The 27,914-nt window shown below is 40.1% G+C and overlaps 1 protein-coding gene across 4 annotated transcripts in view; it reads left to right on the top strand.

The window, feature by feature from the left end:
- The window catches only part of CPEB3 (cytoplasmic polyadenylation element binding protein 3), a 179,220-nt gene that overhangs the window by 99,447 nt on the left and 51,859 nt on the right, over positions 1–27,914 (top strand). For all 4 annotated transcript variants that reach the window (XM_032608004.1, XM_032608000.1, XM_032608001.1 and 1 more), the window contains 2 exons: positions 11,151–11,318; positions 13,287–13,376. In XM_032608004.1, coding sequence (XP_032463895.1) covers positions 11,151–11,318; positions 13,287–13,376 — 258 coding nt within the window. The remainder of the gene's footprint in view (positions 1–11,150; positions 11,319–13,286; positions 13,377–27,914) is intronic.

The following is a 27,914-nucleotide window of genomic DNA, read 5'->3' as shown; positions in this document are numbered from 1 at the left end:
GAGGAGTAGGAAGCAAAGCACGCCAGGTATCTGATTCAACTTAAAAGAAAGCTTTGAGGTGAGATTGGCATGACCAGATGCTTGGAGCATATGTCTGTGAGTAGATGCAGTGGGGACCAGCTGGAGAGGAGAAGTTGGCAGTGAGATGGTCTGTGCTGCCCTGATGAATGGTTTTTGACACGGATAATGTCAGGCTTTAGAAAGAGAGTTTCGTGATACAAGTAATGAAAACAGGACAGAACTTGGGCATCAGTTGACAGCTTGGATGGGGAATCAAGTGTTGGAGGGTAGACTCTTTGGCAAATCAAGCGCTTCCAGTAGTACAGTTGAAGCAGTAGCAGTTGGGAAGAAGGAGAATTCGATGTGAAAGAATAGGATTTGAAAATGAATCTTGATTGTACATAAAGTTTTAAAATATTCAATTATATTTCCCATTGATACCCACTTTTATTTTAGAGACGGGTTTCAGTAGACAAAAGTTGATTTCCCTTGTGGAATCAAAATGACAGCAAAGAATCTTAACCTCTTCTTTGCAGAGTGTTCTTTCACAAGTTTTTTTTTTTAACATCTTTATTGGAGTATAATTGCTTTACAATGTTGTGTTAGTTTCTGCTATATAACAAAGTGAATCAGCTATACGTATACATATATCCCCATATCCCCTCCCTCTTGCATCCGCCTCCCACCCTCCCTATCCCACCCCTCTAGGTGATCACAAAGCACAGAGCTGATCTCCCTGTGCTATGTGGCTGCTTCCCACTAGCTATCTATTTTACATTTGGTAGTGTATATATGTCCATGCCACTGTCTCACTTTGTCACAGCTTACCCTTGCCCCTTCCTGTGTCCTCAAGTCCATTCTCTACATTTGCATCTTTCTTCCTGTCCTGCCCCTAGGTTCTTTAGAACCATTTTTTCTTTTTTTTAGATTCCATATATATGTGTTAGCATACAGTACTTATTTTTCTATTTCTGACTTACTTCACTCTGTATAACAGACTCTAAGTCCATCTACCTCACTATAAATAACTCAATTTCATTTCTTTTTATGGCTGAGTAATAGTCCATTGTATATATGTGCCACATCTTCTTTTTTTTTTTTTTTTTTTTTTTTTTTTTTTTTTTTTTTTTTTTTTTTTTTTTTTATGCGTTACGCGGGCCTCTCACTGTTGTGGCCTCTCCCGTTGCGGAGGACAGGCTCCGGACGCGCAGGCTCAGCGGCCATGGCTCATGGGCCCAGCCGCTCCGCGGCATGTGGGATCCTCCCAGACCGGGGCACGAACCCGTGTCCCCCGCATCGGCAGGCGGACTCTCAACCACTGCGCCACCAGGGAAGCCCTGCCACATCTTCTTTATCCATTCCTCTATCATTGGACACTTAGGTTGCTTCCATGTCCTGGGTACTGTAAGTAGTGCTGCAATGAACATTGTGGTACATGACTCTTTTTGAATTATGGTTTTCTCCAGGTATATATATGCCCAGTAGTGGGATTGCTGGGTCATATGGTAGTTCTATTTTTAGTTTTTTAAGGAACCTCCATACTGTTCTCCATAGTGGCTGTATCAATTTACATTCCCACCAACAGTGCAAGAGGGCTCCCTTTTCTCCACACCCTCTCCAGCATTTATTGTTTATAGATTTTTTGATGATGGCCATTCTGACTGGTGTGAGGTGATACCTCATTGTAGTTTTGATTTGCATTTCTCTAATGATTAGTGATGTTGAGCATCCTTTCATGTGTTTGTTGGCAATCTGTATATCTTCTTTGGAGAAATGTCTGTTTAGGTCTTCTGCCCATTTTTGGATTGAGTTGTTTGTTTTTTTGATATTGAGCTGCATGAGCTGCTTGTATATTTTGGAGAATAATCCTTTGTCAGTTGCTTCGTTTGCAAATATTTTCTCCCATACTGAGGGTTGTCTTTTCGTCTTGTTTATGGTTTCCTTTGCTGTGGAAAAGCTTTTAAGTTTCATTAGGTCCCATTTGTTTATTTTTGTTTTTATTTCCATTTCTCTAGGAGGTGGGTCAGATAGGATCTTGCTGTGATTTATGTCATAGAGTGTTCTGCCTATGCTTTCCTCTAAGAGTTTTATAGTGTCTGGCCTTACATTTAGGTCTTTAATCCATTTTGAGTTTATTTTTGTGTATGGTGTTAGGGAGTGTTCTAATTTCATTCTTTTACATATAGCTGTCCAGTTTTGCCAGAACCACTTATTGAAGAGGTTGTCTTTTCTCCATTGTATATTCTTGCCTCCTTTATCAAAGATAAGGTGACCATATTTGCGTGGGTTTATCTCTGGGCTTTCTATCCTGATCCATTGATCTATATTTCTGTTTTTGTGCCAGTACTATACTGTCTTGATTACTGTAGCTTTGTAGTATAGTCTGAAGTCCAGGAGCCTGATTCCTCCAGCTCCATTTTTCTTTCTCAAGACTGCTTTGGCTATTCGGGGTCTTTTGTGTTTCCATACAAATTGTGAAATTTTTTGTTCTAGTTCTGTGAAGAATGCCATTGGTAGTTTGATAGGGATTGCATTGAATCTGTAGATTGCTTTGTTTTCCTATGCAGCTGCAGCCCCTGTTAGAAACTAGCCTGATAACTAGTGTCATACATGATCTTTGCCTACACATTAAACAGCACACTTGATTAAAATATATGTTGTGTTTTCATTTCACATGAGTTTTTATGGTCTCTGGGAGACTTTTGTCCATAAACAGAGATGTTGGCTATGCCAATGCTTTAGATGTTTAACAGAATTTCTTAGTTAAAGAGCAGCCAGGAAAATATGAAAGATCTTTTTAAGTAATGTGAATGAGCAAATGGAAAGAATGATTGGAGTCACTTTACTGTTGGATTTACTGTGGATTGGTGTTACTATTGTAAAATGTACTTCTGTGTATATTTAATCCATAAAAACTATTGAAATTAATGGATGATTTAGTCAATAAAAAAGGTTCTAAGAATCCAATAAAACAAACTTGTGTATCAAGTTGGAGTTAGGTCTTTCTGCCAAAAGCCTGCCCAAGGCAGGAGAGATCAGCTGTATCAGTGAGACCATGGTACAAACATGCCATCCTGCTAATTCAAACTGGGGTTATGTGAGCTTTCTTGTCTAAAGGAATGGATGGTCCCAGAATGAAACATGAACAGCTGAGGAAATATCTGAGTGTTCATAGCTATAGTGTCTGAAGTATTGCTGCTTATAATAATAGGAAAATTTTTCACTTTTGCAAGTTGCTCTGGAAGGAGCCTAAACTAATAATGAAGGAGGGGTTCTGGGCTGTCCACCCTAATTTCATTCATTAAATGTTTGTTTGCCCATTATGGGTTGGATGAGATGCTAGACCCTAGCTGTCTCTCTACTGAGTGTTCACTCTAGTGGGGGAGAGAGAGGTAATACATCAGTATTAACAAACATTTTTATACTCAAAAGTTGTGATAAGTACTAGGCAGGAAAAATGGGAGGGTCCCTTTAAGGTAGGATGGTTTTCTCTGAAGAGATGTTATTTAAGCTCAAACCCAAAGGATGGAAAGGATGGAAAGATTTATTTATCTTTAAATAAATGTTTTATTTTGGAAATTTCCAAACATGCACAAAAATAGAATTGTTTAATGAACTGTTTACCCATCACTTAGCTTCAATGATTATCAACATTTTTGCCAACCGTGTTTCATATGTTCCCCGTCCTTTTTTCCCTTAGAATATTTTAAAGGAAATTCCAGACATCATAATACAGCTATTTTAAGAGGCTTGAAGCATAGTACTGATAAATGCTACAAGATTGATAAACCTTGAAAACATTATGCTGAGTGAAAGAAGACAATTAGAAAAGATCACATGTTGGATGATTTCACTTTTATGAAATGTCCAGAATAGGCAAATCTATTGAGACAGAAAGTACACTAGTGGTTGCCTAGGGCTGAGAGGGTTCAAGGAAAATGGGGAGTGACTGCTAATGGGTTAGAAGGATGAATTGTATAATAAGTAAATTATTTCTTAATAAAGCTGTATTAAAAAGGAGTGGTGGGGGAGGGGAGAGGCACCTGAGGCAAGAAAGGGCTTTGTTTGAGGAAGTAAATAGAGCCCCGAATGGCTGAGCTTGGTGGGAGAGAAGGGAGGGTGTATTAAGATGAGGTTGGAGGAAGGAAGGAAATCTGATCTTGCTGGGCTTTAGCTCCTGGTAAGAATTTTGAACTTGGTCCAAGTACAAGAGGAAATCTATGAATGTTTTAAAGCATGGTCAAGTGATCAGTTTTATGTTTTTAAGAGTACTCTGGCTGTTGTTTGGAGTAGAGTGAGAGAAGTGGGTTGTCTACGTTGGAATGATGGTAGTAGTCTAGGCAAGAGATGCTGCTGCTTTAGGATAGGATGATGGCAGTGGAATTGGAAAGAAGTGAACAAATGGGGTTTTATGTAAGAGTTTTGTGTAATAAAAGGAATGCTGGGACTTCCTTGGTGGTCCAGTGGGTAAGACTCCACGCTCGCAATGCACGGGCCCGGGTTTGATCCCTGGTCGGAGAACTAGTTGCCACATGCATGCCGCAACTACGAAGCCCTCTTGCTGCAACTAAGATGTCCGTGTGTCAAAACTAAAAATGATCCCGCATGCCGAGATCCCGCAACTAAAGATCCCACAAGCCACGACGAAGATCCTGCCGCAACTAAGACCTGGCGCAGCCTAAATAAATAATTTTTTTTTTTTTAAAAGGAATGTTGTTGCCCCCAGAGATTTGAAACCTTTCATCTAGTTCAAATCTCTCATTATGTAAATGAGACTCAGATAAGTGAAATGTCCAAGGTCATAGAGTAGAACAACCTAGGCTGGAATCTGACTATCTTGACTTATAGGCAGTTTTTTTTTCTTAAGGGAGACATGCTTTATAATCCATTTAAAAAAAAAAAAAAATCCCCAGAGTGACTTATTTCTGAGCGCCTTGTAAAACTAAGATGGAAAGGGCCAGGCTTGGAGTGGAAATATTAGGCCAGGAGTGCCCTGGAGCTGCTGGATTGACAGCAGAGACGTGGCAGCTCAGAGGTGAGGTCCAAGCAGTTTTAGCAGCACAGCATGGCTAGTGGGCTTTTGTTTTCCCCTCATAAGCTGCAGGAAACGGAACCTCCTGGGGAAGAGTTATCTTCGACAAACCTTCCATGCTTAACTAGGCTTTGCAGGTTTCTTATTTGGCCCTTGTCTTCCAAGTCTCCTTTAGCTTTTTTTTTAAAAAATAAATTTATTTATTTATATTTTTAATTTTTGGCTGTGTTGGGTCTTTGTTGCTGTGCGCAGGCTTTCTCTGTTTTGGCGAGCGGGGGCTACTCTTTGTTGTGGTGTGCGGGCTTCTCATTGCAGTGGCTTCTCTTGTTGAGGAGCACGGGCTTCAGTAGTTGTGGCTCGTGGGCTCTAGAGCACAGGCTCAGTAGTTGTGGCGCACGGGCTTAGTTGCTCCACGGCATATGGGATCTTCCTGGACCAGGGGTTGAACCCGTGTCCCCTGCATTGGCAGGTGGATTCTTAACCACTGCGCCACCAGGGAAGTCCAAGGCTCCTTTAGCCTTAAGTCATCTCTACATCCAGAGACTTTTTGTCCATTTACTGGACCAAAAACTACATTCTGCTTATTAATTGAAAATAGATATCAGAAAACCAGACCATTGGTGGAAGAGAAAGCCAAATGGCCAAAGTGCAGCAGTTGAGAAGTATTTCTCCTGTTTCTGTTGAAATATTGAATATGAATATTTTATGTGAAAGTTTCATGAGATTCTAAAGCACATTTATATGCTAGGTACATAGAATATAATTTTTGGTAAGTAACGTGACTTACTTAAAACATTTTGGTCTTGGGGAATGCCTTTTTTTTTTTTTAACATCTTTATTGGAGTATAATTGCTTTACAATGGTGTGTTAGTTTCTGCTTTATAACAAAGTGAATCAGCTACATACCGAGCTGATCTCCCTGTGCTATGCGGCTGCTTCTTGGGGAATGCTTTTATTAAAGAAAAGAAGTATGTCAGAGAGATACTACTTTAGTGAAGCAGGGCCTCTCATGGGATACAGTTTGGGTACATCCTCTTAAGTTTCAGTTTCTAGTAATGCATGTCCAGGAACTAAAATTATACCAGTCTTCCCAGGGACTGTTTGTCATGGGAGGATAATTTATGCCAACCAAATGAATGCACGAATACCAACCTCTTTAGTCTACTGGACAGATCGGAATACCAGTGTTTCATCTTATCATGGAGATGGATGTAACAGAAATATAATTTCAGTGGCTGATTATTTTTCTGCTAGTTCAAGAGTCACCTCTTCATAATAAGGCACTAAATTCATAGAACAGCCCTTCAGGAGCTTATAATTAGAGCATAGGGAAATAGATGGTTTTCAGGCTTTGGAAAGATCAAATGAGCCATTCTGTCCCACATAGGAGCAATCCCGACAGTATTGTCAAAGTCCTCCTATCTCCTGTTGATATGAGTTAGGTAAATGCTGCAAGTTCTTAGTCTACCCTTCTGTCTTTTAAATGCTTCCTGCATACTAACTTTTTGTTCCATCAGTACTTGAGGCAGTCATGTTACAGTAAGGTTGACTAGATTCTAGATTTTGTATTCCATTCCTGAGCATATACTTTTTTTTTTTTCTTAAGTCTTTATTGAATTTGTTACAATATTGCTTCTGTTTTATGTTTTGGTTTTTTGACCCCAAGGCATGTGGGATCTTAGCTCCCCGACCAGGGATCGAACCCTCACCCCCTGCATTGGAAGGCAAAGTCTTAACCACTGGACTGCCAGGGAAGTCCCATCGTATACTTTTCTTAACTTGATTGAACTTGGATGTTTCCCAAGGCTCCATACACTTCACACAATGTCTCTTTTAGTGGCTGTCTGCTACAGACAGATAATCTGCATTTCAGTGGTTCTTAAGTTTGAGCATAGGAGTCACTGAGGAGATTTGTTAAAAGTGCAGATTTTCAAGTTTGACCTCCATGATTCAATTTAAGTAGATCTGAGGATTGAGTTCTGAGACCTGTATTCTTAGTTCTTTAGCTTACAGTTAGAGAAACATCATGTATGTGTGAATTCTTAGCAGTTTCATTTCCAGGGGCAAATTTATTACTAAAGTCTACGGTACTCTATATACTAATAATAAGACAAGTTTGGTTTTAAAACCTTGGAAAGTTTCTTAAGTACCCATAACCAATTTTTAAAACAGCCCAAATTTTTGCAATTAACATTTGCTTTTATTTTCTTTGCCAAAATACTCCGGGGAAGCTGTGGTTATGTTGGCCATGCAGAAAGAAAGTTCTCTTTGTTCCAGAATGTCTTGAACATCCGCTGCTTCTCCTCACTGATCTGGTTCAAGACTTCCTCATCTCTCAACTGGACAGTCACAAATTTGTTCAGAATTTCACCCCATCCTCCCTCTCCCTGGGTGCAGATTGCTAGTGGAGGTGATGTAGCTATTGTAGGATTTGGGGTGGAGGGAATAACATGGTCCGGGACATCTTAGAGACGTCATTCTGACAGGATGGAAGATGGATTAGATGGGAGTATCAGAGTCTTCAGGGAGTGAGTGTGGTTTTTTTTTTAAAAGCTAGTATTAGAATGAAATAGCAAATTTGGAAAATGTGGAAATTTCCTGTTGCTTTTGTAATATATACTGTAAAATGAATGCTTGAACAAACAGAAGGAGGAGAAAAGGTCTCAATTTTCTAGGAACAGGATCCCATCTCTTGCCGTCCTCACACCTGTATGTTGTGTGCCAGTATTTATTTGCACATACTGTTTTCCTTTCTTGTCTACTGCCTCGCTTTTAACACTTACTGAATACCTATTTTATGTGCCCTTATTAAGACATGAAGATACAGTGGTGAACAAGATTAAATTGGTCCTTGTCCTAATAGAGCTTACAGTTTCACGGGGTTGGGAAACGAGATACCAAATGAAAACCCGTATGATAGCATAATGGTAATTGAGGAAAAAATGTTAGGAAAAGTGCTGTGAGTAGATAGAAATGGGCATCTAATCTAATCTAGAAGGTCAGGAAAGTTCTACCTGAGTTTCAATGACTTTTCAGCTTAGACCTGAAGAATTAATAGGAATTAACTAGAAAATCGGGGAGTTGAGAGGAGGGTGTTTGTTTTGGGTGGGGGGAACACCTTGTCCTTAGGGCCTGAAGCAGGGAGGAATAATCAGGAATTTCTAAAGAGGTCTGGGTGATTGGAGGTTAGTGAACCAGAGGGAGAGGCAGCAACTATGATGAAGGAGAGGTAGGCAGAGGCCTTACAGTTTACAGTGTTTTTGTACTTTATCCAAATAAGGGGTAAGGGGTTTTAAGAATGGGGTGAAGAGTGTAGTTACATGTTCAGATTAATATTTGAAAATGGTGACTTTGGCTGTTTTATAGAGAAAGCATTGTGGGTACAAGGTAGAAATCAGTAGACTAAACAGGTTGTTGTATAGCCTCATAAGGCTGTTCAGGGGAGAGATGATGGCAATCTGGACCAGGGTGTTAGGACTGAAGGTGGAGAGAACTAAATGGATTGAAGAATTATTTTGTAGCTTGAGTTGGTAGGACTTAGTGAGCGATGGACTAGATGTGGAGTATGAAAGAAAGGGATGTCAGGGATGACTCCTAGATTTCGAGATTGAATTGAGTGTGGATAATAGTCATTTTTATTGAGATTGCAGGGGATGCTAGAGGCGCAGGTTTGGAGGGAAAGATAAGAGCTGTTTTGAAAGTTCTTTTCTCTGTGGATTCTTATTCTTCACCTTAGAAACTCCCACTCCCACAAGATTCTGCTCAAAATTGTCCTCCTGTGAAATCACTATAAAGCCCTCCCCACCCCTTGCTACCTTTTTCTGTAGAACAGTAAATTGTGCCATTGTGTCACTTGGTAAAGTCTTCTCTTAGTATTTCTCTATTTTATAATTATGTGCTTGCCTATCTCTCACCAGACTTGATTTCTTTGGCAGCGCCGTCCAAATAACTATCTGTCCTGTTCCTGGAATGTGGATAAACATTTCTTCAAGTGTTTGCCACTGAGTTATACATGTATGTTAAAGTTTCCTTTATCTTAAATCCAAGTAATGCTAGATTAAGTGATTTTACTGCAGAACTTTTCCCAGTCTTTGTATTCTTTTTTTTTTTTTTTCCCCAGTCTTTGTATTCTAATATGGCTTGTGAATCTCTGGGAAGGGCATAAGGTGTGCAGTATTTTCCAATATTATTTAGTTCTCCCAATCCCTCCCCCACCCCCCCACCAGCTTTTGTTTTCTGAGCATCTCATGTTACTAGTGTTGAGGGTAAGAGGCGGGGATAGGAACATAATGTGGGAAATGCTGATTTGGGTGTGTGAGTAGGCCTAGGCACATAATTCACTGAGCGTGGACTATGTGAAAAGCAAATCCGAGAGCCGTGGGAGAACATCTCTGGATGTTTTGGGGAAGCTCGTTTTGCCTATAGTTGCTGCAGATCTAGTTCTTTTACCCCCAATGAACAAAACAGACATCAGGGGATGAGAATTTACTGTCTATTGTTTGTCCTTGCCAGGCTAAAAATGCTAGGTAACACGAGGTGACAAATTTTGTTCTGTTTCTTTGTAGCTAAGCTGGGAAGAGCTGAACAAAAAATTCTTTGGTCCTTTTACTTATTAACTCTCAACATCAAAACAGTGCCTTTCTTATACCACCTGGGTTGTTCATAAAATAAACAGAATTATATTAGTAACTTTTTTACAGAAGAATTAATGTTCAGTATTTTTCTAGGGCTATTTATATTCTGTTTTAGAGAGTTGGCTGTAGTGATGCAGAACCTAGGTCTCAGGGAAATACAGAGAGGAGAGACTAAATAGGGAAGACAGTGTCCTGTTTTTGAAGAGTGTATGATTTATTTTAGAGGGGAATTTTTCTTTTTTTCAGAAGTTAGAGAGCTCAAGATATTTCAGTTTTAGAGTGGATCCTAGTGGAAACCTTTACTAGGAACTCACTGACTCAAACAGGAAAAACAAATATATATATTTTTCTTTTTTTTTAAATAAATTTATTTTTATTTATTTTTGGCTGTGTTGGGTCTTCGTTGCTACATGCAGGCTTTCTCTAGTTGGCGGCGAGCCGGGACTACTCCTCATTGTGGTGCGCGGGCTTCTCACTGCGGTGGCTTCTCTTGTTGCGGAGCTCAGGCTCTAGATGTGCGGGCTTCAGTAGTTATGGTGCACGGGCTTAGTTGCTCCGCGGCATGTGGGATCTTCCCAGACCAGGGCCCGAACCCATATCCCCTGCAATGGCAAGCGGATTCTTAACCTCTTCTGCCACCAGGGAAGACCTATATGTATTTTTTAAACTTAGGTTTTATTTTGTGATGCCAGATGGCATTATTATGTTACATTTATTGACAGACTTTAACTACTGGCATCTTTCTTATGTCATGTGGAGTGGATAGGGCCTTTACAGACTTTATTTGGCTATAGAGTTAACAATAGACATTGTTTTTTTGAGTGATATAAAATACAGCTTAGATTAATAAAGATGTCATAACCACATCTACATCTATACTCCCATATCTTAATTTACATGTCTTCATTTACTTGCCCCACCCTTTTTTATTGTGGATGTTTATTTCTAAATTGGAGTAGCTTGGAATGGCAGGGAAAACTTGATCATTTTTAGTACTGCTATCAGAGAAGTTACCAGCCTCTGTCATCAGTTTAATATTCCATCAGCTATCAGACCCAGTCTTTAGACATGAACCTCTGAAATCACCATAAAGAACAATCAAAATCTGTCAATAAAGATTACTTTTCCATTTATTTTAAGAAAACCCTGGGGTAAGGAAAAACAACTGCTGAATACTTTTAGCAGCAGTGATAGGGACTGTATGAGTAAAATGTAGTAATTTTTTTAGCAGCGAAAACAGCTGCAATTTTTGACGCTTCTTCCTTAATATCGATCCAGTTGTTTCTGTGCTGTACATAGCTTTACACAAAAATGACAATCTAAACTTGTCTAGACCTGGTAACCTGCAGTCGCTTATTCTATTGAAAAAGTCACAGCTCAGGATATATTTTTTGGAATGCTTCACTCTGTGCTTCAACTCCTAATAAAGCATGTGTTGTACAGGAAAATAATTTTAACCATAGAAACTCCCACATTTGTTTCAGGTCGATCCTCTCTCTTTCCCTTTGAAGATGCCTTCCTGGACGACAGTCACGGCGATCAGTCCTTGTCATCCGGCTTAAGTTCTCCCACTCGCTGTCAAAATGGGGAGCGAGTAGAACGCTACTCTAGAAAGGTGTTTGTTGGAGGCCTTCCCCCTGATATCGATGAAGGTACAATGCACTCACTTTCTAATGACTTTATAAAGGCCAGGTTTGTTATTTGTATGATTTGACCCTACCTCTCTTCTTGAAGGCAGCTTCAGGACGTTCATATCATGGTGTCAGGAGATGAGGATATTTGATAGATGGGGAAGTGAGAGATTGTGCACTTTAGGTCTGCTCTTCATACATAGCAGTCTTCAAGCAACTTCCCATTTCCTAGTTATTTGTTTGGGGATACATTTTAAATAATAATGAGAGCTAATATGTATGAAACTCGTACCACAAGCCCATTGTTGTGCCAGGTGCTTTACATTATCTTGTTTAATCTCCATAGCTACCCTGTAAGGCGTCTCCTCCCAGCTCTGTTTTGTGGGTGAGGAAACTAAGGATCAGAGAGAAACAGCTTATCCAGGGTTATGCAGCTAATGGCGCAGCTGGAATCAAAATCAGTCTGATTCCAGAGCTTTTGCTCCTATCCATCACACCATACCATCTCATATTTTAATGTAGATACCTATTAATGAAACACCCCCTCTTGCCTTTAAAAGAATGAAGACTTATTGGAATATTTCCTAATAACATTTTTGAGATACTGCCAATCCAAAAGTGAGTTTCACTTATGCCTAAAGCCAGCCAACATATAGTAGGTTGTCAATAACTATTTGTTGAATGGACAAATGAAATAGAATTGTGACAAAGTTACCTCAAGGGAAATAACAGTGGCTCTAATTCTAAGGCTTTGGATCTGCTATAAAAACATTGTTAAAGCAGAACTGTTTTGCCAGTATTATTTAAGCTATGATATTTCTCTGATTTATCATGATTTTCTTTTTTTCATAATGAGAGAAGAATAGTCTCTAAAAATAGTTTTACTTTAGGCTTACTGCTTTAAGGTTGTACATTTTCCTCTAAACTATTCTTCTACTAGTGTTAATCTCATCCATGGATTGGATTTTTCTTTAAGACCAAGTTTTTGATCATGGCTGAGAGAGTGGCAATTTAAACCTGATTAGGAGCTTAGTTATAACCTTCTGCTTTGAGTCAAAAGTCAGAAGGAAAAGATAAACTTGTTAAGCTATAACTTTTGAAACGTTTTCTTTATAGGCTGTGTAGTAGGTATGTATGAGAGAAAAAGACCATTGGCTTTAGCTTTCTCTTATCCCTAAATAGAATTACCTACTTATTGTCCCTACTCCTCACCAAAGGAATAATATTTCTAAAACAATCTTAATAATAATCTAAGATTAATAATCTTAGAGATTATCTCACCACACAAGTGGAAGTGTATTTTAAATATTTTGTGTATTTTTGCCTCTTTTTCTAAAAACAGAGAACATTCCTATTTTTAGAATCTCCTCTTTACTTGATAGAGAGGTCACCTTAGCTAATGTCAGACTTTTTTCCTTCCAAATTCTTTATATCAGGTTTATTGGAAGTGAAGAAGGGAAGTGAATTATAGTTAGGAACACATTCTGCATTGTTGAAATACAATGGTATTTCACTTAGTAAGTTTGACTTCTGTAAAAATGCTTTAGAATATAGCTCTCAAAACATTTTAAAATAGGACTTCCCTGGTGGCGCAGTGGTTAAGAATCCGCCTGCCAATGCAGGGGACACGGGTTCGAGCCCTGGTCTGGGAAGATCCCACATGCCGCGGAGCAACTACGCTTGTGCGCCACAATTACTGAGCCCGCATGCTACAACTACTGAAGCCGGCGCGCCCTAGAGCCCGTGCTCCACAACAAGAGGAGCCACTGCAATGGGAAGCCTGCGCACCGCAACGAAGAGTAACCCCCGCTCACCGCAAATAGAGAAAGCCCATGTGCAGCAACGAAGACCCAACTCAGCCAAAAATAAAATAAATAAATAAATATATTAAAAAAAGAAAAAACATTTTAAAATAAAAAGACATATTTTATGCTATTCTGTTTGCAGTATTATTTTCTCTTCTGCTAAGAGTCCTTCTTTGTTTTGTAGATGAGATCACTGCCAGCTTTCGCAGGTTTGGACCTCTCGTCGTAGACTGGCCTCACAAAGCTGAAAGCAAGTCGTATTTTCCTCCTAAAGGTAATGCGCTTAAAATGTCTGCACTGCCTGCCTATTGGAGAGCTAACATGATAACTCAATAAAAGGCAGCCTTTTAACTCTGAAAACAGCTGTTGACTTTTTCCCCCCAATTAAGAAAACATTTTAATGTTGATCATCTTTTTATATTTTACTGTTTCCACTTGGAGACTATTCTCCCAGGGGCACACTGATTGTTTCGTGGCATCTACTTTTATTGACAGTGAGATCCTGTGAGTTTATTGTGAATGAGCCTTGGCTAACTTTTCATTAACTGAGAGAAGAGATCCAGGGTTTTGAGGAATGTCAGCAATGGAAAAGAAAAGATCGTTTTGAGTCAAATTTTATTAGTAGCCCATAGCCCTATGGTTTTATAGATCTTATACACCCCAAACTTGGGAAAGCTAGTGACTGAAAAATGACATTATATGAAATTACTTTTATCCATGTCTGTATCTTAAGTGACTTAGCCTTTTAACAGGTAGAGGGCACACTAATAAAGGACTCTTTACATGACCTTGCTTCCCTTATTTTTTATTTTTATTTATTTACTTTTTTTGCGGTACGCGGGCCTCTCACTGTTGTGGCCTCTCCCATTGCGGAGCACAGGCTCCGGACGCGCAGGCTCAGCGGCCACGGCTCACGGGCCCAGCCGCTCCGCGGTATGTGGGATCTTCCCGGACTGGGGCACGAACCCTTGTCCTCTGCATCGGCAGGCGGACTCTCAACCACTGCGCCACCAGGGAAGCCCTTTCCCTTATTTTTGATAGGCTTTTTTCTTAGTTTATGAGGGCATGAAAATATATCACTTTGTTTATAGTTTGTCATTTCTGTGGAATCTAGGGAACTTTTCTGGTGATATTAATTCTACATATGTTCCTAGATTTATACTGAAGAGTGTTTTGAGTTAAAGAGAAAGTTTTCTTCTTGTGTTATGTTCTGTATGTTTCAAGGATGTCCTTCATCTCTAAGGAATGGGGTTTTGATGTGTATTATTGTATAACAGTACTCACCACAAGAAGATGGAGTCAAAATACTTGTCCTTCCTGGGCCTTGTATAGGAATCAAATTATAGCTTAACCTAGGAAAGGCAGGAGCTTCCTTTTATGTCTGGTTTATTAGATTTGTCACCTGTACTTCTCTCCACTCTCTTTATAGCCTATGAAAAATAATATAAGGCTGTTTGTTTGCTTTTAACATTCTTCTGTTAATCTTCAATAATTTTTAAAATTAAGTTTTATGTTAGTCAAAAAAGATAAAGATCATCATGCTGATTATTTCAGTGAAGGAATGTATTCACTTTGTGGTGCATGTATAACACTAAAGAAACATGTTTAAAACATGTTTTTAAGAATGCTAATGGTTTGTTAAATCAGAATAGTAGTATTTCAGTGAATGAATGAGTTCACCACCCTGTGCTGCATGTAATACACTCTGTAAAGTCACATGTATAACAAGATGTTCCTGAGAGTACTAGCTGCACGTGTGAATGAAGGCAGTGTTATTTCAGTGAAAGAATGTATTCACCACACTGTGGTGCATGTAACACACTCTGTTAAATGACATGCATAAAAGATATTTCTAAGAGTACTAGTTGAAAAAAAAATCATTCTGAGAAGGTTATAAAAATGATTCTGGGATAAAAGGTGTCAGGTGATCATTGTAAAAAATAAAAATGAAGATAAGCACATCTATGGTCATGTCCAAAGAAAATTATCCCAAATCTACCTCTGTCAGAGATAATCACTGTATACATTTTATTAAATATCCTTCTTATATCTCTTTATGAATATATACATTTATATGAAATTTAAAATTTTACATAAATGGGATCACACTATATATGCTGTTTAATAACCTGCATTTCCCCCCCAGCAATGTCAACATCTTTCTGTAAGAAACCTATATTATCCTTAATGACCTTGTTTTATTTAATCAGTCCTACTGATGGTCATTTAAGTTGCTTTCAGTTGTTTTTTCTCATGGATGATGCTTCAGTGAATATCCTTGTGCCTTCATTTTTTTTTGCTTTTTTCTAATTACCTCTTAGGGTGAATTTCCAGAAGTGAGGTACATATTTATACATACTGCCAAGCTGCCCTTAACAAAGGTCATACACATTTATGTTCCCAGTAATAGTACCTGATTTGTAAAACTTTGTTTTATTGAGGGTCTAGCGATATGGCTCTTTTTTGATCTTTGCCAATCTGATGGTTAAAATAACGTCTTTTTTGGCATTTTTTTCTCTTACTGGCCATTTGAATTTATTATTTTACTTTCTTACATCGACATCTCATTTCCCTCTGGAATTTATAATGGAGTGAGTCACAAAAAAGTATCCAGCTTTATTTTTCCCGGTATCATGCCAGTTGTCCCAGCAGTCATTTATTGACAGTTCCATTTTTTCCTCATTGATTTGAGTCATTAGAATTAAGTATTGCTTGGAAGATCATCTCTTCTGTTTCCCTACACTGAATTTCAAAGACTTAGTTTTAAAAAAAGGTAAAGAATTTCATTAGTAATTTTGTTTACATGTTAGAATGATAGTTTTTTGGATATTTTAGATTAAAGAAAGTATATTAAAATTAACTTCTCCTGTTTCTTTTTAACTTTTTAAATGTAGATATTGGAAAATTTTAAATTACATATGTGACTCATATTTATTGGACAGCACACCTGCAGAACACGAGTCAGCAAACTATCTTTGGCCTGTGAGCTAAGCATGGTTTTTATATTTTTAAGGGTTGTGGAAACACACACACACACACACACACACACACACACACACACACACACACAGAAGAATAGGTAACAGAGACTATATGTGGCCCTCAAATCCCTTTGCAAAAAGTTTATTGACTCCTGTTCTAAAATAGCCCAGAGAATTGTTCATTTAGCTTCTGAGACATCCAGTGACAAAGGAGGCAGTTTATTTCAGAGGAAGTCTGTGTATTTGCAGACCTAACTAATTATTAAATTTTGTTCTTCTATTGAAGGTGGTCATTGTAAAAAGTAAAAATGAAGATAAACATATATGGTCATGCAGTCTTTACCCAATGGTCAATTGTGTTCGATAAAGTAAAACTGAGTCATTATTGTGACATATATTTCTCGGTACTTAAAGAACTGTCAGTTTCTCTTTAAGTCTTCTCTTTTCCAAGCTACATATTTTCCCATCTCTAGTCATACCTTATGCCTAATGGATTCTGGACCACCATTATTCTTGTTTGCCTTTTCTTTGCATATGTCTTCTCTACAATATCCTACTTAAATTTGTTTCTGAGAGTTGAAGAGAGAACATTTGGGTTGGTATGAGCAGTATAGAGTTTAGCAGCTCTATGAACTCTGTGGTTTTGGTACCACTCCTATGTAACAGCACAATAATAGAGAATTGTAGAACGTTAGAGAAAGTGCCCTTATTTTATAGCTGAGGTTAAGTGTTGAGATGGACTAGGGAGAGCCAGGCCAAGAAGAGAATCTGGATCTCCTGATTCTGGTCCTCAGGCTTGCATCCTCCGAGAGCAGATTGCCTTTCTGGTGATTTTGGGGTCAAGTAGGAGAAATAATTATACTGTTGGCTCCTGTTGTGTTTTGCTCTCAGCTAAAGTCTGAAGGTTTGACCTAGTTTGGAAGGACCTAAAGAAATTTGGTGTTATTCCAAGATTGAAGTAACTTTGAGAATCCATGCCCATTGCTTTGAACATTGGGAACATCTAAGTAGTTCACCCCAAACTGTTCTGTGCCTTCTTAATAATACCTCCTCATGCTGTTTCTATTTTTCCTTAAATTCCTTAGGTTTTAATTCAGGTCAGTGCTTTTTTGGTAATCCCCCTCTTGCCGATTATAGTTTTCTTAGGTCACCTCAGCTTGGCCATAAGGCACAGTTCCTTTGGCTGTATGCTTTAGGCTTATGTATAAATAAGAGGAAAATATGAACCATTCACTATTGAGTCCTCCTGTCTTTTTCTCAGAAAGTGTATGCCTAATGAAATAAACAGAACCATTCATGTATCCAGCAAGTATACGTGTACAGATGTGGAGTACGGTTTGTAAAACCATGGCCATTTCAGTGGACTGTGGAGAACTTAATATCCATGTAGAGAAACAGTGACCAAGCACGTCAGCTGTCCCCTTAAGTGTTGTTGGGCCAGCAGAGTGGGAGGTGATGGAGACTGGGGTTCTCTCCAGCACAAAGCCACTAAGGCATTTGATCAACTCTTTGAGGATATGCAGAGCCCTCTGGATCATTTGTCTGTGGGCCACAAACAGGTAATTGCTTGGTGTTCTCCAGAGCACCTCTGAGAACCTGGAGGCAAAAGAAGGCATGGAAATCAGATCGTGTCTTCATGATATGTTCTCAGACCTCCTGAACTTAGAGTCCTGTGGGGGAAATTAAAGAAGTCAAATAGTCACAATATACCACAATTATAAATCTATAATAGTTCTCTAAAGGAAAAAATGGAGAGTGCGGTGACTCTAAAAGGGGGACATCGACTTAGATTGGGTATATGGAGAGAGCTTCTTTGAGAAAATAGCGATTAAGTAGACCTGAAAATTGAGGAGTTAACTAGAAAGCGTAGGGAAGCAAGTTCCAAGCAGAGGAGTACCATATGGGAAATAGTGAGTATGAAAAGGGCTTTATTACCTTTGAAGAAATGAAGGGAAGGAAGTATGGTTGGAATGTTATGAGGGTGGAGAAAATGACGTGAAAGAAAGTCTTGAAAAAAAAGTACGATTATTTTCCCTTCCCTGAATTGCTGTAGTCCCCCAGAGAGAGTAGATACAAAGGCATTTGTGTGGTGTTTGTCTTTGGGGTAGAGACAGAATAGAGTTGGATCAAATAGAAATATCAGTTTAAAACACTTTCAAATTGGGGCTTCCCTGGTGGCACAGTGGTTGAGAGTCCGCCTGCTGATGCAAGGGACATGGGTTCGTGCCCCGGTCCGGGAAGATCCCACATGCCATGGAGCGGCTAGGCCCGTGAGCCATGGCTGCTGAGCCTGTGCGTCCGGAGTCTGTGCTCTGCAACGGGAGAGGCTGCAACAGTGTGAGGCCTGCGTACCGCAAAAAAACAAACAAACTTTCAAATAGCTATTGATAAAGCTGAAGCAAAGTCTTCCTTTGTGTTTTCTGCCTTTGGTTCTTGATGATGAAAAGAAATTCAACTCTAATCAAAATATTGAGGAAGTTTCCTGAGATTGCATTCTCATGCTTTTTACTTCTGGAATAGTAGAGTTGGAGTTGTGAGTCCTGGAGAGAGGGACGTTCTCCCAAATGTTAGCGCATGAACCAAATCCTGCATTCATACAAAATACTAATCAACATCACTATGTTTTTAGTAGGTAGTAAAGAGTACAGGCTCTGGAGTCAGCTGCCTGGGTTGAATTCCTGTTCCACTACTTGCCATTGCTATATCTTTGGGGTGATTATTAATCTTCCTAAATCTCTCTCCCTCTCTCTGTCTCTTTTTTAAAAAAATTTTTTAAATTTATTTATTTTTATTTTTGGCTGCCTTGGGTCTTTGTTGCTGCACGCAGGCTTTCTCTAGTTGCGGCGAGCGGGGGCTACACTTATTGCGGTTCGCGGGCTTCTCATTGGGTGGCTTCTCTTGTTGCAGAGCATGGGCTCTAGGCGCATGGGCTTCGGTAGTTGTGGCACTCGGGCTCAGTAGTTGTGGCTCGCGGGCTCTAGAGCGCAGGCTCAGTAGTTGTGGTGCACGGGCTTAGTTGCTCCGCGGCATGCGAGATCTTCCCGGACCAGGGCTCGAACCTGTGTCCCCTGCACTGGCAGGCGGATTCCTAACCACTGTGCCACCAGGGAAGTCCTGTGTCTCTCTTTTTTTTTTTTTTGCGGTACGCGGGCCTCTCACTGTTGTGGCCTCTCCCGTTGTGGAGCGCAGGCTCCAGACGCACAGGCTCAGCGGCCATGACTCACAGGCCCAGCCGCTCAGCGGCATGTGGGATCTTCCCGGACCGGGGCACGAACCCGTGTTCCCTGCATCAGCAGGTGGACTCTCAACCACTGCGCCACCAGGGAAGCCCTCTCTCTTTTTTTTTAATCTACAAAGTGGAAACAATAATACCACTTCTGGGTTTATGAGGATTAAATGAGACAGTGCACATAGGATACTTTCTTAGAGCTCAGATATCATTCAAGACTTTTTTTTTTTCTTTTTTTTTTTTAAGCAAGGGAGAGGTTAGGTTTAGTATTTGGTTTTGGTTTTTTAGCCAGGGTCAGCAAAACCATTTAGCTGTTTTCTGTAATCAAGCTCATAAGAAGTAATAAGGACCATGAACTCCTAAGATAGTAGCATTGAGGTATTACTAGAATGAAGGGAGAAAGGGACCAGTGGTCTTACTGATAGAGTAAATCATGATGGTGATAGATTTGATGGCAGGGTTGTGCTAAAATTCCTTCCACTGAATGGGAGAATCGTGACACTATTGAATGTGAGGGAGTCAGCAGAGGGAAAACCAGTTTGGTGTAGTGTTGAAATGTTTGAAGATCTGTAGAGTTTGGTATGTCCTCACATCTTATCTGAGAGGAAATTCCTAATGGGCAGTTGGAATTGTGGCTAGGGAGTTTCGGAAAAGAGTCTGGAGCTGGAGATACACATCTCTTGCGAGTCATCTTTATAGCGTGGAGGGAAAAGAAAATGAAAAGCCATTAATAAGTAGGTTTTGTCAGGAACCAGAAAGAAAAAGAGGACATTGCAGTGGAGATGCAAGTGAGTGAAGGACTTGGGGTATGTCTGTGGCTATGGAGGTGCAAGGAAAGAAGCTTCAAGAAAGAATAGTCAGCACCATCAGATATCACAGCGTTATTGAGAAGTCCTTCATGGAATAGAGTTGCATGTGGCCCTCTTGTCAAGTACGTGGTCATAGTAATTTCTATTGTTATCCTAATTCTAGGCCTTAATATTTTAATGAAGTAGTAGAAGCAGAACAAAGCAATCTGGCCACAGTGAACAAGTGTTATATTATAAGCAGTTAGAATAATCCTGCCTCCCTAGTGGAGCCAACCATCATCAGTTTTGTTTCCCTCCAGTCTTTATTCATATATATCTTTTTTTGTGGGAGTGTAATAATAGCAGAGATACAGTTTTCCATTCTCCTTCCTCCCAAGTTTCTGCTTAATTTTCATATTTTTTAAGTGGCTGCCTAACCTACTTCTGCACCATAATTTACTTGCTTGTTGGTTATGTAGGCTATTATAAATAATGCTTCTGTTAATATATCCTTTTGTGTGTGGTTTTCCTTTCATAGTATTTTCTTTAGGAAAAATTTGCAGCAGAAGCTTAACCAGAGTTAAAAGAAATGAAAATCTTAATGACTCCGGATTTGATATCACATGGCTTCCCAAAGCAATTTTCTTTATGAAGTTTATGCTAATTTGGACATCTGCAGCACATTTTCCGAGTCAGATAAATGGTACATTACAGTTGTGGACTTACCTTTTTGCCTACGTGTTTGGAATATAATGGACCCCTGCAGAAGCCAGGAACCACATCGATATGAATCTTGTACATGAAACATTTAAACCTTTTCCTCTTGGGTCTCATCGGTCAAGTCCTGGGTGTTCTTTGACATCATCTTCTGTCCTTCTCTGCCTTACCTTCTATGGCCACACTGACTCCTTTGCTATTCCTTGAGGTAAACTGAGGCTTCTCGGGCTTAGTACTTCCTTTTGTCTAAAACCATCTTCCCCCAAATTTCTGAATGGACCACTCCTCTCTTCCCTTAGACAGACCTCTGCTCAAATGACACTTTCACAGGGAGACCTTTCTTGACTTCCTCATCTCACATAGCAGCCCCTCTACCCTCTTACTCTCTGTACCTCTTACCCTCATTTTATTTTTCCTCAAAGTACCTATTTTATCACAACCTGAAAAAAATTATATGTGTTTTTCTGCTTTCCAGATTGGAATGTAAGTTTTATGAGAACAGGGATTTTTATGTTTTGTTCACTGCTCTATACTCAGTACCTGCATCAACGGCTAGCCCTCAGATGTTTGTTAATGGATGAATTTTATCTTTGCAAATGATGAGCTCATTGCTTGTAGAGTCCATCAAATTTTAGAGTTGCCCTAAAGATCGTCTCATTCTAATTCAACCTTCATTATTTTTTTTTTTTTGCGGTACGCGGGCCTCTCACTGTTGTGGCCTCTCCCGTTGCGTGTGCTCCAGACGCGCAGGCCCAGCGGCCGTGGCTCATGGGCCCAGCCGCTCCGCGGCGTGTGGGATCTTCCCGGACCGGGGCACGAACCTGTGTCCCCTGCATCGGCAGGCGGGCTCTCAACCACTGCGCCACCAGGGAAGCCCCAACCTTTATTTTAACCTAAGACTCAAAGAGGTGATATGTCTTTTCCTAGGACCACACAGCTCTTATTAGACAGACTTGAACTGGGAAGACTAATAGTTTATACTATTTTACCTGGTGAATTACCAAGAAAATAATTTTTGTTTTGCTAGGGTATATAATTTGTGGGAAAGGAAGATAGGTTTAAACTGTATAATCTGATAAATTATGCTGTTATGTACAGGGCTGGATTTTATTTAAAAATTAGCAACTTAAGCTATATGACCCATGGCACACTTTCATAGCTATTTAAAAATGAAAGTGATCTTTGGCTTTTTCCTGAATTCTTGTATTCTGTTGGCCACACTGACATAGCTGGGGTATTTCCAAAGAGCTGGTTTAGGCTGAGGCTATAGGCTATAGGTCTGAGCTGCCCTTTAGCTATAGCTTAACCATGGGATTTTGCCTCTGGGGTGATACCACACCATTTCTGGACATGAGGATCAGAGGGTTCTATTGTGCTCCTTCAAATTGGGGAAGTAGTTATGAGTGACAAGGAAAGCCCAAAAATAGGAGCTGTGACACAACCAGGTGTCATGGAGACTGTGCTAGGGGGTGGCAGGCTGCAAGGATTTGAACAGTGGGAGCTATTAATTCTTCATTGTAATGTTCCACATTATCATGACTCAGCTCTTCTCTGCATGTGTGCTCCTCTCTGTGCTTCCAGTGGGCAAATTGTTTTCATATTTCTAGTCGGAGTCCAGAGGGAATCTGATTGGTTCCGTTCATCTTTTAACCCCTTGCTATGACATAGGCCATCCTAATGGTAGTGGCCTTAGAATCCCTGACTGCTTAATAAAAAATAAAAGAAGCAAATGGTTTAGCTCTGCTTCCTTGAGCATGGGACTGGGAATGTGGCAGCTAGGAAGGTAAGTTGGGCAGGGCAAACTTTTATGATGGTAGATGTGCTTAGCATCACCTCCTTCATTGCCCCCTGGGAGAATAGCGCATGTCCGAAGTTGCTGTTACTGGAGCTACAAAAAAAATGTCTACCTACCCTGAGCCTTCTACCCCTGCCTGGTTCTGAACCAAGCAGCTGCTCCTGATACTGCCAACAAACAGTCTTACCTCTTGTGGTGGGGCTGGGGCCAGGGAGAGGAGCTGGCATCTCCTGGGCAGTGAGCACAGCTACACTATACCACTGTTGGCAGAGACCTCTGGGGCAAAGGCGGGGACAGCAGCCAGCTGCAGATGTTGGACAGGCGATTGGCCACATGGCTCTGAAGCTGTGTTAAGTCGATGGTGCTGGCATCCTCAGCCCGTATGGAAGCCAGCTTCAGCCCTAGCAATTCAGGTGCACAGCCAGGTGGATCGAACAGTAACAGTCATGCATATTTATGCGAGAGTGACCCATGCCTTGCGCTCTGATGATTCCCTCCCACCTTGAGTAAAGTGTGTACTTCTAAGTGGCTGTTTCTACTGGTGATCACGTATGTCCTGTACACTGGTCAGGCTGACTTGACTGCCAGTCCTTGTGACCAAGGTCATGCAGGCATGGAAGTTTATACAATACCAGCATGGTTCGTGAACCTGGCATAAGCCGGGCCACATGGGATTCAGATTGACTTTGATCTGACCAGCTAAGGAGATGTTGTTTGAAGAACAGGAAAGAGGACTCTACTTGAAATGGGCAAAATAGGTCATTGTGAAGCTACAGTGGGCTGGATTCACAGCATCTCTTTCCTTTTTCCATCAGTTTGTCTAAATCTGGCTTTGGAAAGGAAAGTTTTCAAACTTCACATTTTTTTCCCTTGTAGCGTAACTTGGATGAAAATAAGTCAGTGTTGTTTTAGGCCCAGATTCCAAGTTTTTCCACCTTCTGAGTTATATAAACTGATCGAGTTGGGAACCTAATGGAGTTTTAGCGTGTACTTAACGTTTTGCAGTTTGTAAGCTTTTGAGTAATACTTGGCCCCCCCCTTTTTTTTTTTTTTTTTAATGCAGGTCCTGGCTTATAGTACTCATACTCTTTGGTGAATTATGAATCCTATATTTTAATATTTGACTGATTGAAGTTTTTGCTCTCCGGATGGATTTTCTCATAAAAACATGGAAACTGTATTGCAGAGCAGCAAGAGTGGACTTTTTGTTCTGTTTTGTCCTGTTTTGAACAGATGGAGCAGCATTCTATTGTTGCTTTTAAAAGCTTAGCACACCCTCAGTTTAAACTGTTCTATTAAACATTTCTCTCTTTTGCGTTATATTAAAGAGGAACTGTTAGAGTTAGCGTTTGATTTCAAAGCATTAATAGTTTGAGGGACTGTATAAAACGGAACGGGCAGAAGGAATGTACAGGCCACAGGACAAAGATGAGCAGCCACTTAAATAACATAGACATCTTGTACTGTGTCACAGCAGTACTTGTTATGCTATCCCCAGCCAGAGGTACTGGAAAGGGAGGGATGCTTGTTTAGTTCAGAGAAGCCAAAACCACCCCCATGAGAACGTTCTTTTGAAGAGAGTAAAATTCAGGAACTGAAATGCCAGCTGCAAATTGGGTAGGCTGAGGCAGAGAGAATGTTTTAGAAGAGGGCGTAGCTTGGGGCAGGACTTGCTGACAGGAATTGGATAGGGCTAAGGCTATGAGCAAGAGAGACAAAGAGAGGATGTATCATTTGAAAGAGTTCAGAATGGGAAGCTGACTGAGAGGATCTGGTGAAACATTTTGAAAGCTGAGAGCAAAGACTTAGGTTGTCTTTCAAAATAGAACGGGATAGCCTTCATCCTGAGGAGAAATGGTGACGCCAAGAAAACCCATTGGCAGCAGCATTAAGAACTCATCAGAGGAGCGTTAAAGTGCAAGGAGGAGAAATTAGATTGTCAGAGTTCAGGCAATCTACAAGCAGGGCTGGACTAAAGCTTCATCTTCAGGGAAGCGTCTACTGGGTTAAAATGTAGAATTTGCCAATTGTCTGATGCTGCATGAGGCAGAGCAACAAGCAGTGGGGCAAGAACTAGATATTTGTGGACTTAGACATGGGTGCCAGCAGTTACCAGCTAGATGACCTTAAGCAAGTTATTTAATCCCTGAACCTCAGTTTACTCATCTGAGTTAATACTGCTCATTGTTATTAAAAGGATTATGTGAGACAGTGTACATATGCACCAGCACTTAGGCTTCATAGAGGTTAAATAATATTAGTGTCCTTCCCCCTGATGAAAATACATTGTTCAGTAAAAATAAAGCTGCCCAACTAGTTTGACCAGTTCCTTCCCACACCCCCAGTCTGATCTCAGTTTTCTTGGTCAGGTGCTTGTTAGAACTGACTGTGACTAGAACTGACAGATTTGGCAGACTTCACAAGGACCTCTTTATATAGGGAATGTGTGGTTACGTAAACAGAGCAGACTTTAAGCCCAAATGCCCCAGGTCACTGCCCTGGACTGCAGGACTTTACTAAAAACACAGGAAGTAGACTGCCAGTTTTCAACTCTGGGGTGGTTCTACCCATCAGACTTGTTTTCTTGTCCATTCTCACCTTCCCCCACCCCTGCCTGCCAAGTAACAAGCCCACCAAGAAACAGTCACTAGTGTAATAGAAAACACAAAACAGGCTTGAGCCAAAATGTTTGAGCCTCAGCTCTTTGTAGTAAATACAATCAAAGAAACATGTTTGGTTCTGAATCCAAGGGGAATGTTTAGGCATCCATGGACAGTACCTGCTGAGCCATCTCTACATCTTAATTAGGCTAAATCCTTCCCTTGAAATGTCCTTATCCAATTTTCCACCTAAGATCTGGCTCCTGTGCCACCACCGACAGAAAGTCTTCCCTGATTTCTCTATCCATGTCTTCTTCACTGAAAGATCTGTCTTCCTTCTATGAAATCCAACTTTTAAAAATACACTTAGAAAATACTTCTAAGGGTCCTGAATGCATTGTTCCTAAATTAGAGTTCTCTTTATACTTATTCTTCATGACCTTCATGTACTGGTTTATAAATTTCTTGAGAACAAGGACTTGCTCATGTCAGAATTCCCCTGCATTGCTTAGGGTGCATAGTAAGTGTTCAGTCAGTCTTGGAGATCCGAGGTTCTCATCCAAGAGAAGAATGAATAAGGAATCCAGTTCAGAGACTTACTGTGTTCTCCAGGCAGCAGACGGGGTTGATGAACTGCTTCATCTCTTCCCACCTGGTACCCCCAGTCCTATACTCTTAACTAATGCACACTGCTCACTGTTTTCCAAATAAGCCAATCTTTGGCCCTTTGAAGACTTGGCCTGTGCTGTTTCATGAACTTGGATTGCCCTTGCTTCCTAGAAAAACAGTTGTCCTCTAGCCCATATGTGGCCTTTACTGTATGACTTTCCCTGATGTTTGGGCACCTCTGCTCCATTTGTCTCTGACCAGTGTTTTATAGGCTATAATCCCAACTAGCACTTTTCTTGTTGTTTCTCAGTCACTTATTTACAGGCTGAGTTTTTCCAGGGCAGGGTTCTTTCTTGACTTATTCATCTTTTTAACTTCAGTGCCTAGTATCCTGCCTTGTACCTCCTAAACATATTTGGTTCTATTGAATTGAATCCAAAGGCAAAGACTCCTGAGGCAAACCAGGTAGGTCCTCTGACCTGAAAGCCAAGGTCAGGGAGAATGTTTGGAACAGACTTCTTGTGCCAAAAATGTCTGAACTCATTCAGCTCTGGCTGGAGAGGTGCCCTTCAGGTCTCTCTAGGAAGGTCACAGGAAATCAGGGAGCCTGGATTCTGTGCAAGGAGCGATCTCTCTCTCTGTCCAGACCTTGGATCCTTCCTTCTGGGGCTGACCTCCTGTCATCAGAAACCAGTCCTCCCTTGTCAATCACCGTTTTATGAATGTAGCCATAGCTCAGGGCACAGCTCTACAAGTTGGAATTGTTTTTCCATTGTAGTTGCTACTTAAAACATATAAATCACTAAGAGCATTAGTTGATTTTAAGAACTATTAGGTCTTTCAGAAGACCACACACCTCTTTCAAGAATAAGAGAGTATATTACCCTCTTCTCCAGAGAAACCTGTGGTTTCGATTTTTTTCCACAGATTTTTCTTTTGAAAAATTTCAAAATGTACAGAAAAGTTGTAAGAATAGTACAGTGAATGCCTATACTGCCTTCCTCTAGGTTCACCAGTTGTTAGCATTTTGCCACATTTGCTTTCTGTTTTTTTTTTGTCAGTATATGTATATATACATACATATTTTTTGATGAATCGTTTGAGAGTAAATTGTAGACATTAAGACCCCTCACTCCTAAATGATTCACCATATGTCTTCTGAGAACAAGAATTATCCAGATTATTCTAGTAATGTCCTTTAGAGCTTTTTTTTTTTTTAAATCCGAGATCCAGTCACAGTCTAGCCATACATTTAGTTGTCATGTCTCTTTAGTCTCCTTTACTTTAGATACTTTCCTAAGCTTTTTGTCTTTTGTATCATTTGAAGAGTTCCTGCCGGATGTTTTATAGACTGTCACTTAATTTGGAATGATAGGTTTGTTTCCTCATAATTAGATTCAGGGGCAACACTCTTAGCAGATGACGTGCTGCACCGAGAAGGACATAATACGACAGGCACATGATGTCGGTTTGCCCTGTTGTTGGTGATGTTCGGAGCGATCATTTGGTTATGGTGCTGTCTGCCAGATTTCTCCACTGTGAAAGTACCTTTTTCTCCCTTTGCAAATACTTATTCATCTTCAAAGTGATACCTTAAGATAGCACGAGTATCTTGTATCCCCTCCCAGATTTACCCAATGGTTTTAGCATCCATTGAAGATACTTGCTTAAGCTGATGATCACTGTGATGGTGATGTCCATTTTATTAAAGTCTAATTTAGTGAGATCTGCTCTTTAACTCCCTCAAGAGCCTTCATTCTAAATATACAACTTAAAAATACATTGAAAACAATAAGCATCTTTACTAAATATGATAATTCGATTGACCTAAATAAACTAAAACTAAACTTCTGATTATTTTGAAATTCATCATTTCAGCTCTGCTTAATATAGTTTTTTTTTTTTTGAGCTGAGATTATTTGGTTTTATAGCTCTTCTTAATATAGTTTTGGTGGGCTTTAGAGCAAATATATCTGCATAGACCTTAAATTGTAGGACTAAAGCACAGGTGACCACTTCATGCCACTAAACCACTGTCAAATGATCACTGTCACAAAAGTGACAATAAATAGGCAGGTATTTATTTGCTAGTG

Source organism: Phocoena sinus, chromosome 16 (assembly GCF_008692025.1).
Source record: "Phocoena sinus isolate mPhoSin1 chromosome 16, mPhoSin1.pri, whole genome shotgun sequence".
Classification (NCBI taxonomy): Eukaryota; Metazoa; Chordata; class Mammalia; order Artiodactyla; family Phocoenidae; genus Phocoena; species Phocoena sinus.
The sequence above is the reverse complement of the archived record's forward strand: the minus strand, read 5'-3'. Positions and strand labels throughout refer to the sequence as shown.